Source organism: Molossus molossus, unplaced genomic scaffold, assembly GCF_014108415.1.
Source record: "Molossus molossus isolate mMolMol1 unplaced genomic scaffold, mMolMol1.p scaffold_m16_p_21, whole genome shotgun sequence".
In the NCBI taxonomy this organism is placed as follows: domain Eukaryota; kingdom Metazoa; phylum Chordata; class Mammalia; order Chiroptera; family Molossidae; genus Molossus; species Molossus molossus.
In genome coordinates, this window is record NW_023425357.1 from 5,477,697 (window position 1) to 5,495,363 (window position 17,667).

Consider the following 17,667-nt stretch of genomic DNA (forward strand, 5'->3'; position numbering starts at 1 on the left):
AATGATGGCAAAGGGATGTTGCCCGTGTCCCTGAATTTGGAAGACAATCTTGTGTGCATGTCACTATTGATACTTGCTCAGGCATTTCCGTTGCTACTGCTGGGACAGGAGAAAACATTACACAAGTCATTGGTTGCATACTGACTTGTTGCTGTCCTAGGCCGTCCAGCCATGATAAAAACAGACAGCGGCCCTGCCTATACAGTAAAAGTTTTGCACAATTTTGCCAGACATTCGAAATCTCCCACACCACAGGATTCCGTACAATCCCCAAGGGCAAGGCATTATCAAACGAGCCCATCAGTCCCTTAAGACTCAAATTAAAAAAGTAAAGAAGAGGGAGTACGGCCCTCTTACGCCCAATAATATCTTAAACCTAGCTCTCCATACTCTTAATTTTTTTTTTTTTTATCCTCACCCGAGGATATTTTTCCATTTTTTGTACAGATAGAGTGGGAGGGAGAGAGAGGAAGGGAGAGAGAGAGAGAAACATCGACGTGAAGGGACACATCGAGTGGCTGCCACCCGCACGACCAACCAGGGCCAGGGACAAACTGCAACCGAGGTACGTGCCCTTAGCGGGAACCGAACCCGGGTCTCTCCAGACCACAGGCTGACGCTCTAACCGCTGAGCCAAACTGGCCAGGGCTCCATACTCTTAATTTTTAAAATTCGGACGCATCAGGACAGTCTGCGGCTGAAAGGCATTGGTGTTCTCCCTTCGGTAAGTCTGCTGAAAAGATCCCCTAACTAACCAGTGGCAAGGACCAGACCCACTCCTAATCTGGGGGCAAGGTTTTGTTTGTGTTTTTCCTAGGAATCAACCAAATCCACGGTGGGTCCCAGAGCGACACGTCCGACAGGATGGAACTGGTCAATTTAGCCAACAAGATGCGCCCCCTGAGCATTTGTGCTCCGCAACCTACCCCCACACTCGTCCTTGGGGTCAAGAGGGACACGGGAGGCTGCCATTCTGACCTGGGGTCAGATCAAGAGATTGACACAGGAAGTGAAAGATCACCTGGTTGCTAAAGGAGGCTCTCTGTTCCTAATGATGCCGGCTCTACTCTCCAACCAGGTGATGGGACTTTGTGCTGAACAGACTTATTGGGCTTACGTGCCTGATCCTCCTTTGCTTCGGGCTGTGGAATGGGGTGATCCCACAGTCCCAGTTTTTGTATCAAACACGGGAATTCTAGGCCTCCCATCTGCAGACCACCTCACCCCCCAGTGGGTTGGAGGACTAAATTATACAGGGAAATCTCTTCGGCGGCCTATGTGTTTTTCTGAAACAGAGACTACTGGGTGTGTGAAAGTGGGTAAGGACCATAAGAAGACTCGTGGATTACTTAACGCTTCTGGAGAAAGTTTTGGAACATTTCGACAGAAGGAATGGAGTATTTACAGGACTGCATTTCCCTCTGGGGGAAAGAAACTTGGAGGAGTGATAACTCCTCCTGACCTTCCCCTTTGTGGAAATGCTACACATATACTTAAAACTTACCCAGGATGGAGACAATGCCGCTATGGACTGGCTGCACAGCACCGTATTGAAGGGACAGGAGAGGTCCTATTAGACTGGTCAAGGGCTAATCCCTGGGGTGCATTGATTTATCAACTAACGGAAACTCCAGGGGGTTTTATAGAAGGCACGTTGGTTATGCAGCGAGGTCACATACAAAGAAGTACATGGAAACTGGTAGCTAATCTAGAATTATATTCAGAGATAATGCTTGCTATCACTGTGGTAATATTCTTATGTCTGTTGCCAGTCTGCATCTGGGCAGGAATGTGGAGCATCTCCGAGCTGCGAACAGGAATCCACCGACTGCATTTAAAAAGTAAAGAAGGGGTCCTGGCCGGTTTGGCTCAGTGGTTGGAGCATCGGCCTGCAGACCAGAGAGTCCCGGGTTCAGTTCCTGCTAGGGGCATGTACCAAAAATAAAACAACACAAAACAAAAAAACAAAAATGTAAAGAAGGGGGAGATTGGGAGCCAGCTATATGTCTGACAGAGTCCACAGAGCCTAGAGGTCTTGAGTCAGAGACTTGACCTCCCCCACAATCTCAAGGATTGAGGCTTGCATTGTGTTTGTGCAGCTCAGGGCTAAGTGTGACCCAATGTACCTTGAAATACCTGAGATAACAGACTGGGTGCTCCTTGGTGTTCCTGGGTGATCCTGGGTGCTCCCGCTATCCGCAAGACAAACTAATTCTATACAGCATTGTTGTAGCCCTGGGCATTATATCAAGAAGACCCTATTTTCTTATATCACTAACCTTTTGCTATAAGGTATAAAAGGCATGTAATAAAGCATATCGAGGCTGATCCTGCTGAGGACAGTCCTGATCCCATATCTATGTCTTCGTCTTCATTCCCACCGCTCGAACTCAGGGACTCTGCTCTCCGGGCTGGTTCCTGGCAGGGTGAGGATTAACAACAACAATAACAACAAAGAATAGATATGCAGGTGTTATGATTACAGCCAAAGGCAGGAAAAAAGATGGCCCCAAATGTCAATATGATGGGAACCCATGGGAGGTTTGGACAGAATGGGAAACCAAGAGAAATTCTGAGGCCTCCAGGGAACCTTCATGTTTTATTTCCTCACTTGAGAGATAATTACATAATGTAAACTATAAATATATTTTTATATAATACAAAATATATTTATAAGGTATCATATTCTATATTTACAATATTCATATACATGTAAAACATATCTCATACATTACACTATATTATTAAATGCAACAAGTATGTATTAATTATAATATGTATAATACATTTATCCACTATAAACTGTAATAAATATGTTTTACACAATATAAACTATATTTTCACAACAAATACATGTAATAATATTTCAAGCCAGGGAATTCTTATACACTGATAGTCACCTTTGCTGAAAAATTTGAAGGAAGCGTAACATTATTAAAAGGGATGATGACAAAAAGTTAGTAGAAAACAGCCTTCTTGTCAAAAATCTTGATAGATGTGACAACACCAAAATTGAAAACATGTGGTGAAGGACAATTAAGACGCCGTTAATAGATGACAGGCTGGAAGGAGATAATGGGCACAGTATAACCTCGGGGAGAGAGTTAGATTGCAGGGAAGTGGGAAGGCTATACCAGATGGAAGGACCTGGCATGGCCTGTCATGTCTTGAAATTGTGAGGGGAGGTGTGGCTAGGGTTGGGTAAATGCTGAAGAGACATTAGTCCTGGCAGAAATGGGGCAGTCCAGGTCCCTAAAACTTCCCTCTATTCTCACAACAGCCCCAAGGGTGCCCTAGGACAATGTGTTCTGTCCCAGTATACAGCTAAGGAAACTGAAGCTCCGCAGAATATCCTGGCTCACTCTGAAGTCAGTGTCAAATCCGCTTTGTTTAGTTTCGAATCTCTAGCACCTAGCACAGTGCATAGCCAAGGCAAATGCTCAAATTGATTTAGGAATGCTCCAAGCAGCTTAGCCTCCTCACCAGCACAGTTGATTTTGTAAAGTGAGTTCCTATATTGCTCGAGACGGTGAGAAAACATGCAAACCGTTAACAGTCTTTCCAGCCGCTGGGCAGGAAACACCTTTGATCAGTATTTCTTCTTGTCATTAGCAGCATCTGCACATCTTCCTCCTCATGCCCAGCTTCCTCCCCAGTCTCCTGTTTCTCCTTAGCTGGCCCAACCATCCCCCCAAATTACCCTCTGTGTAGGTCACACGAAGATCTTCATTCTTAGGTGTGGCCTGCCTAGCTTGGTAGATCCCCTAAGACATGTAGCAATTCACAGGGGACCTGCCATTTTTAGAGACATTTCAGCGGCCGATGCTAAGCGGAACCCACCCCTTTAGTAACACTGAGCATGTTGCTGGCACCACGAGTTCAAAAGAATAAGGCAACCAGGAGGGCGCTCGGAGCTTTGGCTGAGTGCAGCCACGCAGGACGGTGGCCACATTGCTCCTTCCCAGGGCTCTGAGAGAGGCAGCAGCCCCTCCCTCGGAGATCCAACCCCAGCCTGTGGGCCATTGAAGTGCTAATTGAGGCTCACTAACGACCAGCATCTGCCCCACCCTCGTGAAAGCGCCTTGGCTGAGCACCAGAGGGTGTTTTTCAATCAACTGGCAACCCAAAACTCATCAAGTAACCTAGACTGCTAGCCTCCAGGCAAAAAGCTAGAGGATAACAGTACGTTTCCTGGGCTGGCAACTTTAACCAGCAAAGTAAGACTTGACAGTGGTGTTCAACGTGGGTCCTCCCTCGCTCATCTAAACACAGGAGAGGAGCCACAAACAGCAGAACACCAACACCCACAGGGAGAACTTGACAGGCTCCAAAGCCCTCAGTGATAGCCAAAATGGTGAAACACAGAAACAGAAGCCAAATGAAAGAGCAAGAAACCTCCACCGAAGATGAGATCAATGTGGAGCAATTAGGCATGTTAACAGAGCTAGAATTCAGAGCCATGATCTTGAGGAAGCTGAACAGCATGAGTAAGGACATAGAGACACTGAAAATAAGCCAAATGGAAATTAAAAACCAACAAGAAGAGATAAAAAATGACATATCCGAAATGAAAAACACATTGGAAGGTTTAAAAAGCAGAGTAGGGGAAGCTGAGGACCGGATCAGTGAATTAGAAGACAGGGTAGAAAAAATCAACCAATCAGAAAAACAAAAGGAAAAAACTATTAAAAAACAGGAAGACAGCTTAAGAGAACTATGGGACAACTGGAAACGTAATAATATTCGCATCATAGGAGTCCCCGAAGAAGAAGAAAAAGAGCAAGGGATAGAGAATATATTCAAAAAAATAGTGAGAGAAAACTTCCCTAATTTGGTGAAGGAAGAAGGCATTCAAGTACAAGAAGCACAGAGAGTCCCAAGTAAGAAGAACCCAAACAGGCCCACACCAAGACACATAGTAATTAAAATGCCACAAATTAAAGACAAAGAGAGAATCCTAAAAGCAGCAAGAGATAAGCAACAGGTTACCTACAAAGGGAACCCCATAAGGCTCTCAGCTGACTTCTCCCAAGAAACACTACAGGCCAGAAGAGAATGGCATGATGTAATCAAAGTCATGAAAAACAAGAATCTGAATCCAAGACTACTCTACCCAGCAAGGCTATCATTCAAAATAGAAGATCAAATAAAAAGCTTCCCAGACAAAAAAAGGCTAAGGGAATACATTAGCACCAAACCAGCACTGCAAGAAATGTTAAAAGGACTGCTGTAATTAGCAGTAGAAATGGGAAGAAAAATAGAACCACACTAAACAAAAATGGCAATAAATAAGTACATTTCAATAATCACCTTAAACGTAAATGGATTGAATGCTCCCATAAAGAGACACAGAGTAGCTGATTGGATAAGAAAGCATGACTCATCTATATGTTGTTTACAAGAGACCCACCTCTCAACAAAAGACTCACATAGGTTGAAAGTGAAGGGATGGAAAAAAATTTTCCAAGCAAATGGAAAACAAAAAAAAGCTGGGGTAGCAATTCTCATATCAGATAAAATAGATTTCAAAATGAAGACCATAACTAGAGACAAAGACGGCCACTACATAATATTGAAAGGATCTATCCAACAGGAAGATATAACCTTGATAAACATATATGCACCCAATATAGGAGCACCAAAATATATTAAAAATCTTCTGGAGGACTTCCAAGGAGAAATCGACAATAATACAATCATAGCAGGGGACTTCAACACCCCGTTGACAGCACTGGATAGATCCTCTAGGCAAAAAATTAGCAAGGAAACAGAGACTCTAAATGAAGCACTAGACCAAATGGATTTAATAGACATCTACAGAGAATTACACCCCAAAACTACAGAATACACATTCTTCTCAAGTGCACATGGGACATTCTCAAAGATAGACCACATGATAGGACACAAACTAAATCTCTATAAGTTCAAGAAGATTGAAATCATATCAAGCATCTTCTCAGATCACAATGGCATGAAACTAGAAATCAATTGCAGCAAGAACATGCAAAGACATTTCAACACATGGAGGCTAAATAGCATGTTATTAAACAATGAATGGGTCACCGAGGAGATCAAGGAAGAAATTAAAAACTTCCTGGAAACCAATGAAAATGAACACACAACAACACAAAATCTATGGGATTCAGCGAAAGCAGTTCTGAGAGGGAAGTTCATAGCACTACAGGCCTACCTCAAAAAACAGGAAAAATTTCTAATTGACTGTCTAACCTCACAACTTAAAGAATTAGAAAGCAAACAAAAAGAAAACCCCAGAGCAAGTAGAAGGAAGGAAATAGTAAAGATCAGAGCAGAAATAAATGACATAGAGACCAAAAAAACAATTCAAAGGATCAATGAAACAAAGAGCTGGTTTTTCGAAAAGATAAACAAGATTGATGGACCCTTAGCTAGACTCACCAAGAAACAAAGAGAGAGAACCCAAATACACAAAATCAGAAATGAAAGAGGAGAAGTAACAACCAACACCACAGAAATACAAAAGATCGTTAACAACTACTATGAACAACTATATGGCAACAAATTCGACAATCTAAGCGAAATGGACAAATTTCTAGAAACACACAGTCTCCCAAAACTAGATCAGGAAGAGATAGAAAACTTGAACAGACCAATAACAACTAAGGAAATTGAAGAGGTAATCAAGACTCTCCCAGCAAACAAAAGCCCAGGCCCAGATGGTTTCACGGGGGAGTTTTATCGAACATTCAAAAAAGAACTAACACCCATTCTCCTCAAACTATTTCAAAAAATTCAAGAAGAAGGAAGACTTCCAAACACGTTCTATGAGGCCAGCATAATTCTAATTCCAAAACCAGAAAAAGACACTACGAAGAAAGAAAACTACAGGCCAATATCCCTGATGAACATAGACGCCAAAATCCTGAACAAAATATTAGCAAATCGGATCCAGAAATACATCAAAAAAATTATTCACCATGACCAAGTGGGATTCATTCCAGGGATGCAAGGCTGGTACAATATTCGCAAATCAATAAACGTGATACACCACATAAACAAAATGAAGAATAAAAACCACATGATCATATCAATAGATGCTGAAAAAGCATTCGACAAAATCCAGCATCCATTTCTGATAAAAACGCTCAGCAATGTAGGAATAGAGGGATCATATCTCGACATAATAAAGGCCATATATGAAAGACCTACAGCCAACATCATACTCAATGGACAGAAACTAAAAACATTTCCATTAAGAACAGGAACAAGACAGGGATGTCCACTTTCACCACTCTTATTTAACATTGTACTGGAAGTCTTAGCCACAGCAATCAGAAATGAAGAAAAAATAAAAGGGATCCAAATTGGAAAGGAGGAAGTGAAACTGTCATTATTTGCAGATGACATGATATTGTACATAGAAAACCCTAAAGACTCCATCAAAAATCTATTAGACTTAATAAATGAATTTGGCAAAGTAGCAGGATACAAAATTAACGTCAAGAAATCGACGGCATTCTTGTACACCAATGATGAACTCACAGAAAGAGAAACTGAAAAAACAATCCCATTTACCATCGCTCCAAAAAAATTACGATACCTAGGAATAAACTTAACCAAAGAAGTAAAGGACCTATTTGCAGAAAACTACAGGTCATTGAAAAAAGAAATAGAGGAAGATATAAAAAAGTGGAAGCACATACCCTGTTCATGGATTGGAAGAATTAACATAATTAAAATGTCCATACTACCCAAAGCAATCTATAGATTTAATGCAATCCCCATCAAAATACCAACGACATATTTCATAGAACTAGAACAAATACTTCAAAAGTTCATATGGAACCAAAAAAGACCCCGAATAGCCACAGCAATCTTGAAAAAGAAGAACAAAGTAGGTGGGATCACAATACCAGATATCAGGTTATACTACAAAGCGACTGTAACTAAAACAGCCTGGTACTGGCACAAGAACAGGCATATAGACCAGTGGAACAGAACTGAAAACCCAGAAATGGACCCAAGGCAATACGCTCAATTAATATTTGACAAAGGTGGCAAGAGCGTACAGTGGAGTAAAGACAGCCTCTTTAATAAATGGTGTTGGGAAAATTGGACAGCTACATGCAAAAAAATGAAACTAGACCACCAACTTACACCATACACCAAAATAAACTCAAAATGGATAAAAGACTTAAATGTGACCCGTGAATCCATAAAAATTCTAGAAGAAAATGTAGGCAACAAAATTTCAGACATCATACGGAGCAGAATTTTCACTGATACATCACCTAAGGCAACAGAAATAAAGGAGAAAATGAACACATGGGACTACATCAAACTAAAAAGCTTCTGCACAGCAAAAGAAACAATCATCAAAATGGAAAGGCAACCCACTGTATGGGAGAACATCATTGCCAATGATGTATCAGATAAGGGGTTAATTTCCAATATATATAGAGTGCTCATACAACTCCACAAAAGGAAGACAAAGAACCCAATTAAAAAATGGGCAGAGGAGCTGAATAGACACCTCTCCAAACAGGACATACAAATGGCTAAGAGACATATGAAGAAATGCTCAACATCACTAATCATCAGAGAGATGCAAATTAAAACAACAATGAGGTATCACCTCACACCTGTCAGAATGGCCGCCATCAACAAATCATCAAACAACAAGTGTTGGCGAGGGTGTGGAGAAAAGGGGACTCTAATACACTGCTGGTGGGAATGCAGACTGGTGCAGCCCCTATGGAAAACAATATGGTGCTACCTCAAAAAATTAAAAATTGAACTTCCATTTGACCCAGTGATTCCACTGCTGGGAATATACCCTAAGAAGCCTGAAACACCAATCAGGAAGAATATATGTACCCCCATGTTCATAGCAGCACTATTTACAATAGCTAAAATCTGGAAACAGCCCAAGTGTCCACCCGTAGAGGAATGGATAAAAAAGGTGTGGTACATATACACAATGGAGTACTATGCAGCGGTAAGAAAGAAAGATCTCTTATCCTTTGAGACGACATGGAGGGACCTGGAAAGTATTATCCTAAGTGAAAGAAGCCAAGCAGAAAAAGACAAATACCACATGATCTCACTTATATACGGAATATAATGAACATAACAGTCTGAGGAATACAGTAGACCCAGACACATGGAAATAGGGCACAGACTGACATCCCTCAGAAGAGGGGGTGGGAGGGGTTGGGGGGTGGGAAGAGATAAACCACAGAACTTATATGCATGTATGCATGACCAATGGACATGGACAACTAAGCAGGGGACGGGGGGGTGGGGTGGGGGGTGCCAATGGGGTTAAAAGGTAAAATGTCTGTAACAAAAAAATAAATAAAAATTCATAAAAAAAAAAAAAAAAAAAAAAAGAAAAAAGAATAAGGCAACCAGAGGGGTGAGAGGAAAAGCCCAAGCATGAACCCAGCCCACTCCCACCCTGTCTCCTGACTTTTCCTTCCCAAGAGGAACCCAGTCTTTCTGAAGCCCCTCCGGCCTAGGTGCCCTGCTGGCCTAAGGCTGGGGACCTTGGACTTGTGAATTGGGGTCCTGGGCAGAGTTGAGCCCAGATGTGCTCCAGAACCACGGACAGCGCCAACCTTCGGACCAGGAGCTCCCCAGGTAGATGGTGCGCCCCCTGGAGGCCGAGCCTTGATCTGTCTCATGTGGAAATAAGGCTGGGGAATGAGGCTGGTGACATTCTTTCTGTCCTACAGGTCAGAGGTGCAGCCAAACTCCTCCTCAGTCTGCCCCTGAACATCTCCTCGTCCTAGGGAAAAGGAGACTTTGCTTCGGAGACACAATGCATTGCTCAGAGGCCACTGGGGTCCTTGCCCTCAGGGCTGACTCTACCCTCACCCCTCCAAAACCCATGTCAGACTCCCGCCCTTTCTCCCCTCACTTCTTCTCTGATATTTTGCTTTCGCTTTTAATCCCTTGTACTGTCACGGAACTCTGGACAACAGAAAACACGATCTGTGAGCCTTTCCTGTGCCTGGCATCATGCCAAGTCCTGATTCAGCTCCAATGAAGAAATGAAGTATCAGAAGTCAGGTGGAAATGTTGTATTTGGAATAATAGGTGACACAAATAAGTGCTCAGTTTTCATTCATTCTACAGGAAGGGTAAGTACTCAGATTGAGGAGACTATCCTGTGGCTTCAGTGGACCACAGCATGGAGACCGTTGTCATGAAGGGCAGAGCAAAACAGGCAAGGTAGGGGGAATAATGGTGGGAAAGGAGAGGGAGAGTCAATAGATACCACACAGAGGGGAGGACTTTTGTGGTTGAAAGAACTGTTTAGAAGTTAGAAGGTGTGCGTGCAGGGCTCACGGGGACCCTGAGAATGGGCTAACAGCCACACACAAGTCCAGTGGCTTTCTAAACTGAAAATGACACCAGAAACCCACAAACAGCACTCACATCTGCAGCTGGAGTCAGGTTACTGCTGCCAGTCAGGGAACTCTGACCATAGGGGCTAGAGTACACCCATCACTTCTTGAGGCTTCTTGTGTGATCAGATCTGGCCTCTGGGCCACAACAGAGAGGATTTAGTTTCAAGCAGGTCCTGGCCCCCACCCCTCCCTCTACTCCCTGAGAGATGTGCCGAGAATTCTGTAAAAGCAGAGAGAGACCGCACTCTCTCCATTCTCTGGAGGGGTGGTGATAAAAAGGGGCCATCCGGACAGGTTATCACCACACCTGCGGTGAGAAGAACTCAGCCTTCACTTCCCCAGTTGCCATTGGGGAGAAGGGGAGCTCCTGAGAGAGGAGAGCTTTGAGCGAAGCCCAACCCAGAAAGAGCCCTAGATGTCCCCTGCTCCTGCAGCTGGAGAGAAGTGACTGACCCGGTGATGTCAGGGGCCATGGACTTGCCCCCTCCAAGCCCCAGCTGTTGCCGCTGCCCCTGCGGTGCATGTGTAGGGTAAGAGGGTTGTGGGACATGGTCCTTGGTCTCTATTTGGGTACAACTTAAAGAAGAACACAGGGCAGAAGCTGCAGGTATGAGGACTGGGGACATGGTGTCAGGACACAGTGCTTATGTACCCTCATGCTATGAACTTCTCTCCTCCTGAAATTTATGGGTTTACTGTAGAATAGTCTACATCTGATTTAAGGAAGAGGCCAACATATACGACAGTCCTCCTATGCCCCACAGACCAGATCAAAAGCTGCAGGACATGACCAGGGACCTTGTACTGGAAATAGATGAGATCCCACAGGGATTGAAGCCAGGTTTTGTTGTTTTTTGTTTTTTTTATCCTCACCCGAGGATATTTTTCCATTTTTTGTACAGATTGAGTAGGAGGGAGAGAGAGGAAGGGAGAGAGAGAGAAACATCGACGTGAAGGGACACATCGAGTGGCTGCCACCCGCATGACCATCCAGGGCCGGGGACAAACTGCAACCGAAGTACGTGCCCTTAGCGGGAACCGAACCCGGGTCTCTCCGGACCACAGGCCGACGCTCTAACCGCTGAGCCAAACTGGCCAGGGCAAGCCAGGTTTTGAATTCCCTCAATCCTTGCTCAGATTTCAGTGGCCCACCTGCTACAGGCAACAATGAATATACCTGGAGGAAGAGAATGCTACCCAGTCTCAAGTAGTGTGTATAATTCGTCATTGCTGCATCGGACCGGGTGCGACCAGGGAAACAGCCACCGAGGGGACTATGAGAAGGGAGTTATTAGAAAACCTAGACCTCACACACTGTGACAGGAGCCAGGAAGTGACGTTCCGGAAGGAGAGGGAGGGTAAGAGACAGCATCACGAAGCAGCTCACCTGAAGCACAGGTGCGGGTGGACACGAGAGCTGGCTGAGAATGTCAAAAGCCAAGATGTCCAACTGTCAGCATGGGAGTGCAAAGGGGAAGCTCACAGAAAGTTCTCAGGGAAGCTGTTGCCTCTCGTGGCCACTACCTCACAGCTCTTTGATGTATTCAAAATAGATTCTATTCTCTCTCTCTCTCTCTCTCTCTCTCTCTCTCTCTCTCTCTCTCTCTCTGTGTTTTCTGGTCTCGGGATAAGGACTGTTCTGACATGAGATACTCCATCATTGCTAGAAACCTCCGTTGCTTTACTTTGGTCTCTACCCAAGTCATCTCCTCAGGGAATCCCCGCTCTCCCAAACTAAAACAGCACCTTTCACAGCCTTCCCCACGTTCCTTCATTTCCTATTCACAGCCCTCACAGAACATATGTACCTCTCTGCTCTCTCCCACAAGTGGAAAGTTTCTGTCTTTAAAAAAAATTTTTTTTATTACCACCCCCTGCATGCATTATGGGCTCAATAAATGCTGGATGAATGATGCTGGGTTAGCTGGTGGGGAGGGAGATTTGGTCTCTGCCCTCAAAGCTCAGTCCAATTAGGAAAGACGAGACCCCAAGAGTATAGTTGGCCACACATAAGGACCGGACCCAGGGGATGGGGTCTGGGTGGGGTGGATGAATCAGGGAGGCTTCCAGGAGGACCCTGGAGGATTTGAACAGGAAGATGGAAAAGGGAAGGCATTCCTGATAAGGGATCAGCCCTGCAAAGCTTGGGGGTGGGACTGAAAACACCAAGTCTCCACAGGGGTCAGGCAGGAAGTTTCTGGGCCTCACAGCTGTATGGACCTGCAAGGCAGCAACCCTGAAACCCAGAGCCCCTTGTTGGCCCGAACTTAATGTGAACAGCCAAGTCAGCACCATTTCGGAAGCACTTTATCAAATCCTCACAGCAGTGATCTGATTCCATCTTCAGAGGAAGAAACTGAAGACCAGAGAAGTGAAGTCATTGACCCAGGCTCACACAGCTCTGCCTCCAGAAGCTGAGGTCTGGGGAGCCCACCCAGCTGCTCCTCACCCATCACAGAGACACAGGAGGGATTCAGGTGTGAGGGGGTGGGGGGCTATCTCCCCATCTTGAAGAGCCCCAGGCACACCCTAGTGCCAGCCCCCGTGCCTGTACCTCTCCAGCCAGGTGACCTCAGGCCAGCTGCAGTGCTCAGGATACAGCCACTGAGATGGTGCAAATGAAATGAGGGGGCGGCACCGGCAGTGCATGCAGGGCTCCGAGAAGCACTTTGATTACTGTGAGTGACAGGTGCCCATCCAGTCAGGTGGCTCTGTTCAGCGCCTCGTCTGTGCACAGTAGGTGCCCAGGAAGGGCTAAGAGTGTCTGAGGAGCTGGCAGAGGGACGAGGCACGCAGCCCTCTAATTCCCACTGGCTCAGGAGCGGAAAGTTGTTCAGCTCCCTCTTCCCTCAGACCCAGCTCAGGCCCGAGTTTCTGCAGGGTCACAGGGAACCGGTTCTGACTCCCCTCCCAACCTCACACCAAAGCAAAGGTAACTGGGGTTTGTTTATTCACAGTGTTATTTACAGACGCCCCGTGCTCCCCCCAGGTCAGATCCCAACGGACAACTGCGGTCCCTAGAAGGTGGGGACAGCCTCCGAGGCCGGGGTTCCGACCTGCTTCCGCTCCCGCGGTGCTCCAGGCGGCCCCACCTCGTCCCGCCCCCGGCTGCCCTTGCCGATGGCCAGGCGGGGCCGGCCTCGGTCCAGGCCGTCCAGGAGGGCGCAGGCCTGGCAGAGCGCGCGGCTGGCGAGCGCCCCGCAGCGGGAGCAGGCGCCGGCGGGCGGGGGCCGTGCGGCGGGGGCCAGCGCCAGGCGCTCGGCCGAGTGCACGAGGTCCAGCACCGCCGACGGCCGCGCCGCCTCCAGCAGCTTGAGCAGGTCGCGAGCATGGCCGCGGAAGGCCTCGGGCGCGTAGACACACTCCTCGGAGAAGTAGTCCAGGCGGCGGAAGTGCGCGTACAGCACCACCTCCTTCTGCGAGGCCAGCTGCAGCGGGCGGCAGCGCGGCAGGGCACCCCCCTCGCCCGGGGAGCCCAGGCCCCCGCCCCGGGCCAGCCGGCCCGCGTCGCCCCGCAGGAAGTTCATGAGCACGGTCTCCGCCATGTCGTCGGCGTTGTGGCCTGGGGGAGAAATGGGGAGCAGATCAGGACAGGGTGCGAGGGGCCCTGCTGGTTATGGGGACCCGGGGGGCACCAGGGAGGGGCAGAAGTTGGACACAGTGAGAAAGGGGAGAGAGGACTGGCTCCCATGGAGCAACTTGGGGTACCCTCATTGCCACCCACCCACCGGACCAGGAAGGCCCTGTGCTAGATGCCCTTTCACAGAGAGAGTGAAAGTGCTTTACGCTACAAATATCATTTCAGTCTCAGTTTAAAGTGTACTTCATTTTTTTAATTTTATTTTATCCTCACCAGAGGACATTTTTCCAATTTTTGTACAGATAGAGTGAGGGAGAGAGAGAGAGAGAGAGAGAGAGAGAGAGAGAGAGAAACATCGACGTGAAAGGGACACATCGAGTGGCTGCCACCCACACGACCAACCAGGGCCAGGGACAAACTGCAACCGAAGTACGTGCCCTTAGTGGGAACCGAACCCAGGACTCTCTGGACTGCAGGCCGACGCTCTAACCGCTGAGCCAAACTGGCCAGGGCTAAAGTGTACTTCAGACTGCACAGGAAAGGCCAAAATGGCACTTTATGGAGATTCTCAAAAGCAGTGTAGACATACGTGCCGCTGGGAATGCAGATACACAGCAGTCACCATACAATTTAAGCTAAATCTCTATTTACTCTGTATCTTGTCATCTTACATTCGAGTCTATATAGTAAAACACTGGTCTTCTTAGGGCTTCTCAATTGACCCTACACCCTCTCCTCAGGGCCTTTGCATATGCTGTTTCCTTTGCTCAGAACACCCCTCCTGATCTCTCTTCGTCCTTCACCTGGTTACCCACACAGCCTTCGGGTCTTGGCTCACTCTGAAAACGCTTTCTTAATCCCCACCTTTCTCCCTCCACTAGGTCCTCCTGTTGCAAATTCGCCAAGTGTAATTTTCCTTATTAGCAGGTATCAGGTTATAATTATGTTATAACCTAACTCAGCTAATTCACAGTATCTAACTCAGCGAATTCTCCGTATCTCTAGACCCAACTATTATTAATACCCCCAATTTACAAAAAAGGAAAACCGAGGTTAGGTTGCTCTAGGCTCCATAGCTTGTATCTGGCACACAGTAAATGGTCAATAATTATTTGTTGAAGAAATGGCTGGGAGGGGATAAGAGTTATGAGAGAGGAGAAGCAGAAAGAGAAAAGGAGTTAAAAAGACACAGCTGCGTTTCAGACTACAGATGGGAGACACCCCTCCATGTGTGAGAATAAATCGAAAGAATGTTATTTAAAAATGCAGAGAACCACGGCTCTAAGCTCCTACAGGATACCCCTCCAACCCTCTATTTGCCATTGTGTGTGTGTGTGTGTGTGTGTGTGTGTACACCAAGATGACTGCAGGGACTCAAAAGTTTGCCGCATCTGCCCTACCCCATCTCAGGGATGCGCATATACCATGCCCCTGAACCTTCAGAGGGCACGCATATGCCCTTCTCTTACTGAGATCCTCCTCTTTGGACAGACCCAGGGTCTCCTTTTCACTTCACGGGCATGCGCCTCAGCCCCCTTACAGTGCCTGCCGCCGCCTGCGCATGCGCCCGTTCCTCTCAAAGGCCCTTCTGCCGCTGCGCATGCGCTCACCCGTCACGACGTGCGTGGCTCCCACGAGGCGCGCTCCTTCCTCCAGAGCCCGACGCCGCAGCACTCCGCAGAAGGTGCAGCAGGAGCGGCTGCGGCCGGAGCCGGCCGTGCTGCGGGCCACAGCGTCCATCGTCCAGCCCCCGAAGAGGTCGGCGTAGGCCACGATGGTGAGCGGCAGCTCCCAGCGTGCAGCCTGGCGCCGCACGGCCGCCAGGGCCGCGTCCCGGTAGCCGCCGATGCCCTCGTCCACCGCCACCAGTTGCAGCGAGATGCCCAGGCGTGGCGCCAGCTCGCGCAGCACGTGTGCCAGCACCGTGGAGTCTTTGCCGCCTGAGGCACCCACGGCCACCACGGCGCCGGGCGGCAGCAAACGGCCTGCGACCACCGTGTGCAGCACCTCGGCCTCGAAGGCGGCGCAGAAGCAGGTGCCGCACAGCGCTTGGCCGGAGCGCGGGCGGCGGAGGGCAGCGCGGGCCTTGTGGCAGGAGGCGCACTGGGGAGCGGGCATCGCGGGGTCCGGGCGGGTGGGAGGGGTAGGCTTCTGGACTAGGAGAGAAGGAAGGTAGGTTACAGGTAGATTCTGGATTGCGGGGTCATTGCCTTTGGGGAGGCTGCCTGGATAGCGCCCAGAGTAGACCTACTGCCTGGAATACTCTTATCTCAGCACTGTGCAGGCCAGGCACCTTCAAATCTTAGATTAACCATTCATTCATTCATTCATTCCAATTTAGTGGATCCAAGGTACTGGGGACTCAGCAGTGAACAAAAAGAAAAGGTTGTAGGCATTAAGGTGTAGTGGAAGGAACCAATGGATAAGTAAGAAATAACCAAGATATTCTAAAAATAAATAACTGGAGTGCCCCCGCCGATTTGCTCAGCGGTTAGAGCGTAGGCCCACGGATTCGGTTCTGCTAAGGGCACATAACTCGGTTGCATTTGTCCCTGGCCCTGGTTGGGGTCCTATGGGTGGCAACCAGTTCATGCCCCGCCTCCCCCCGCCGCTGTATCTGAAGATATATGCAAAAAATGTCCAAGGGTGAGGATAAAAAAATATTTTAAAAAAAGTAATATGAAGAAATTATCATCTGAGATGAATCCAGGACAAGAAGGAGTCAGGCATTTGATCAGGATGGGAATGTTCCAGATAGAGTTAATAACAAACGCAAAGGACCTGAAGGGTGGGGCCTGTCTGTGTTCACTTGGTTGGAAAGTGATGAATGGGGAGGGTCGGGGGCTTGGAGGTTGTCAGGATGAGAAGCTTGGACTTTTTCTGAATGAGAGGGGTGTGTGTGTGTGTGTGTCAATGGATGGTTTTAAGCTGTGGAGTGACAGGATCTGATTTATATATATATATTTTTTTATCCTCACCCAAGGAGAGGACATTTTTCCATTTTTCGTTCAGGTAGAGTGGGAGGGAGAGAGAGGAACAGAGAGAGAGAGAGAAACATTGATGTGAAAGGAACACACCGAGCGGCTGCCACCCGCACGACCCACCAGGGCTGGGGACAAACTGCAACCGAGGTACGTGCCCTTAGCGGGAACCGAACCTGGGTCTCTCAGGACCGCAGGCTGACGCTCTAACCGCTGAGCCAAACCGGCCAGGGCGGATCTGATTTATATTTTAACAAGATCCCTCAAACTGCTGTGTGTGAATAGGGGTCGGAGAGTGGCATGGGCAGACCAGTGAGGAGGCTCCTGCAGTGATCCCAGTGAGCAACAGTGGTGGCTCGGAGGAGACTGGAGAAAGTGCAAGCAGAGAAAAGTGGTCGGATTCCGGATGGAGCAGATGGGACTCACAAGGCATATGAAGGGGAGAGAAGTGGATGAGAGACATAGAGGGCTTGGGACAACTCCAGGGTTTTTGCTTGAACAACTCTAGGGACAGGGGGACCATTTAGTGGGGACGAGGGGAGGGATAGGGAAGAGTGGGGAAATACTGTGAGAGGGATAGGTTTAAGGCAGAGAATCTGGAATTTCCTTTGGACATGGCGAGTTGAGGTCCTCTGCTCTGAAGTCTTTCCTGCACCCTGGGCTGGGTCTGGCGCCTCCCCTGGGCTCCAGCGGCCGCCATGACTGCCCCGCA

General features: G+C 47.7%; 1 protein-coding gene across 1 annotated transcript; it reads right to left on the reverse strand.

Moving 5' to 3' along the window:
* Positions 1-13,323: 13,323 nt before the first annotated feature.
* Positions 13,324-16,121, reverse strand: CTU1 (cytosolic thiouridylase subunit 1). Its single transcript, XM_036274063.1, has 2 exons — positions 15,585-16,121; positions 13,324-13,956 (listed from the first exon to the last, which is right to left on the reverse strand). The coding sequence occupies exons 1-2, from the start codon at positions 16,090-16,092 to the stop codon at positions 13,412-13,414; spliced, it is 1,053 nt and encodes a 350-aa protein (XP_036129956.1). The 5' UTR covers positions 16,093-16,121; the 3' UTR covers positions 13,324-13,411.
* Positions 16,122-17,667: the final 1,546 nt, after the last annotated feature.

What these genes read in the sequence shown, in the direction of transcription:
- CTU1 (XM_036274063.1), bottom strand. Translation starts at nt 16,092, where the DNA reads ATGCCCGCTCCCCAGTGCGCCTCCTGCCACAAGGCCCGCGCTGCCCTC. An exon ending in AGCCACGCACGTCGTGACGG is followed by an intron (nt 13,957 to 15,584) that starts GTGAGCGCATGC and finishes TTTCTCCCCCAG; the next exon opens with GCCACAACGCCGACGACATG.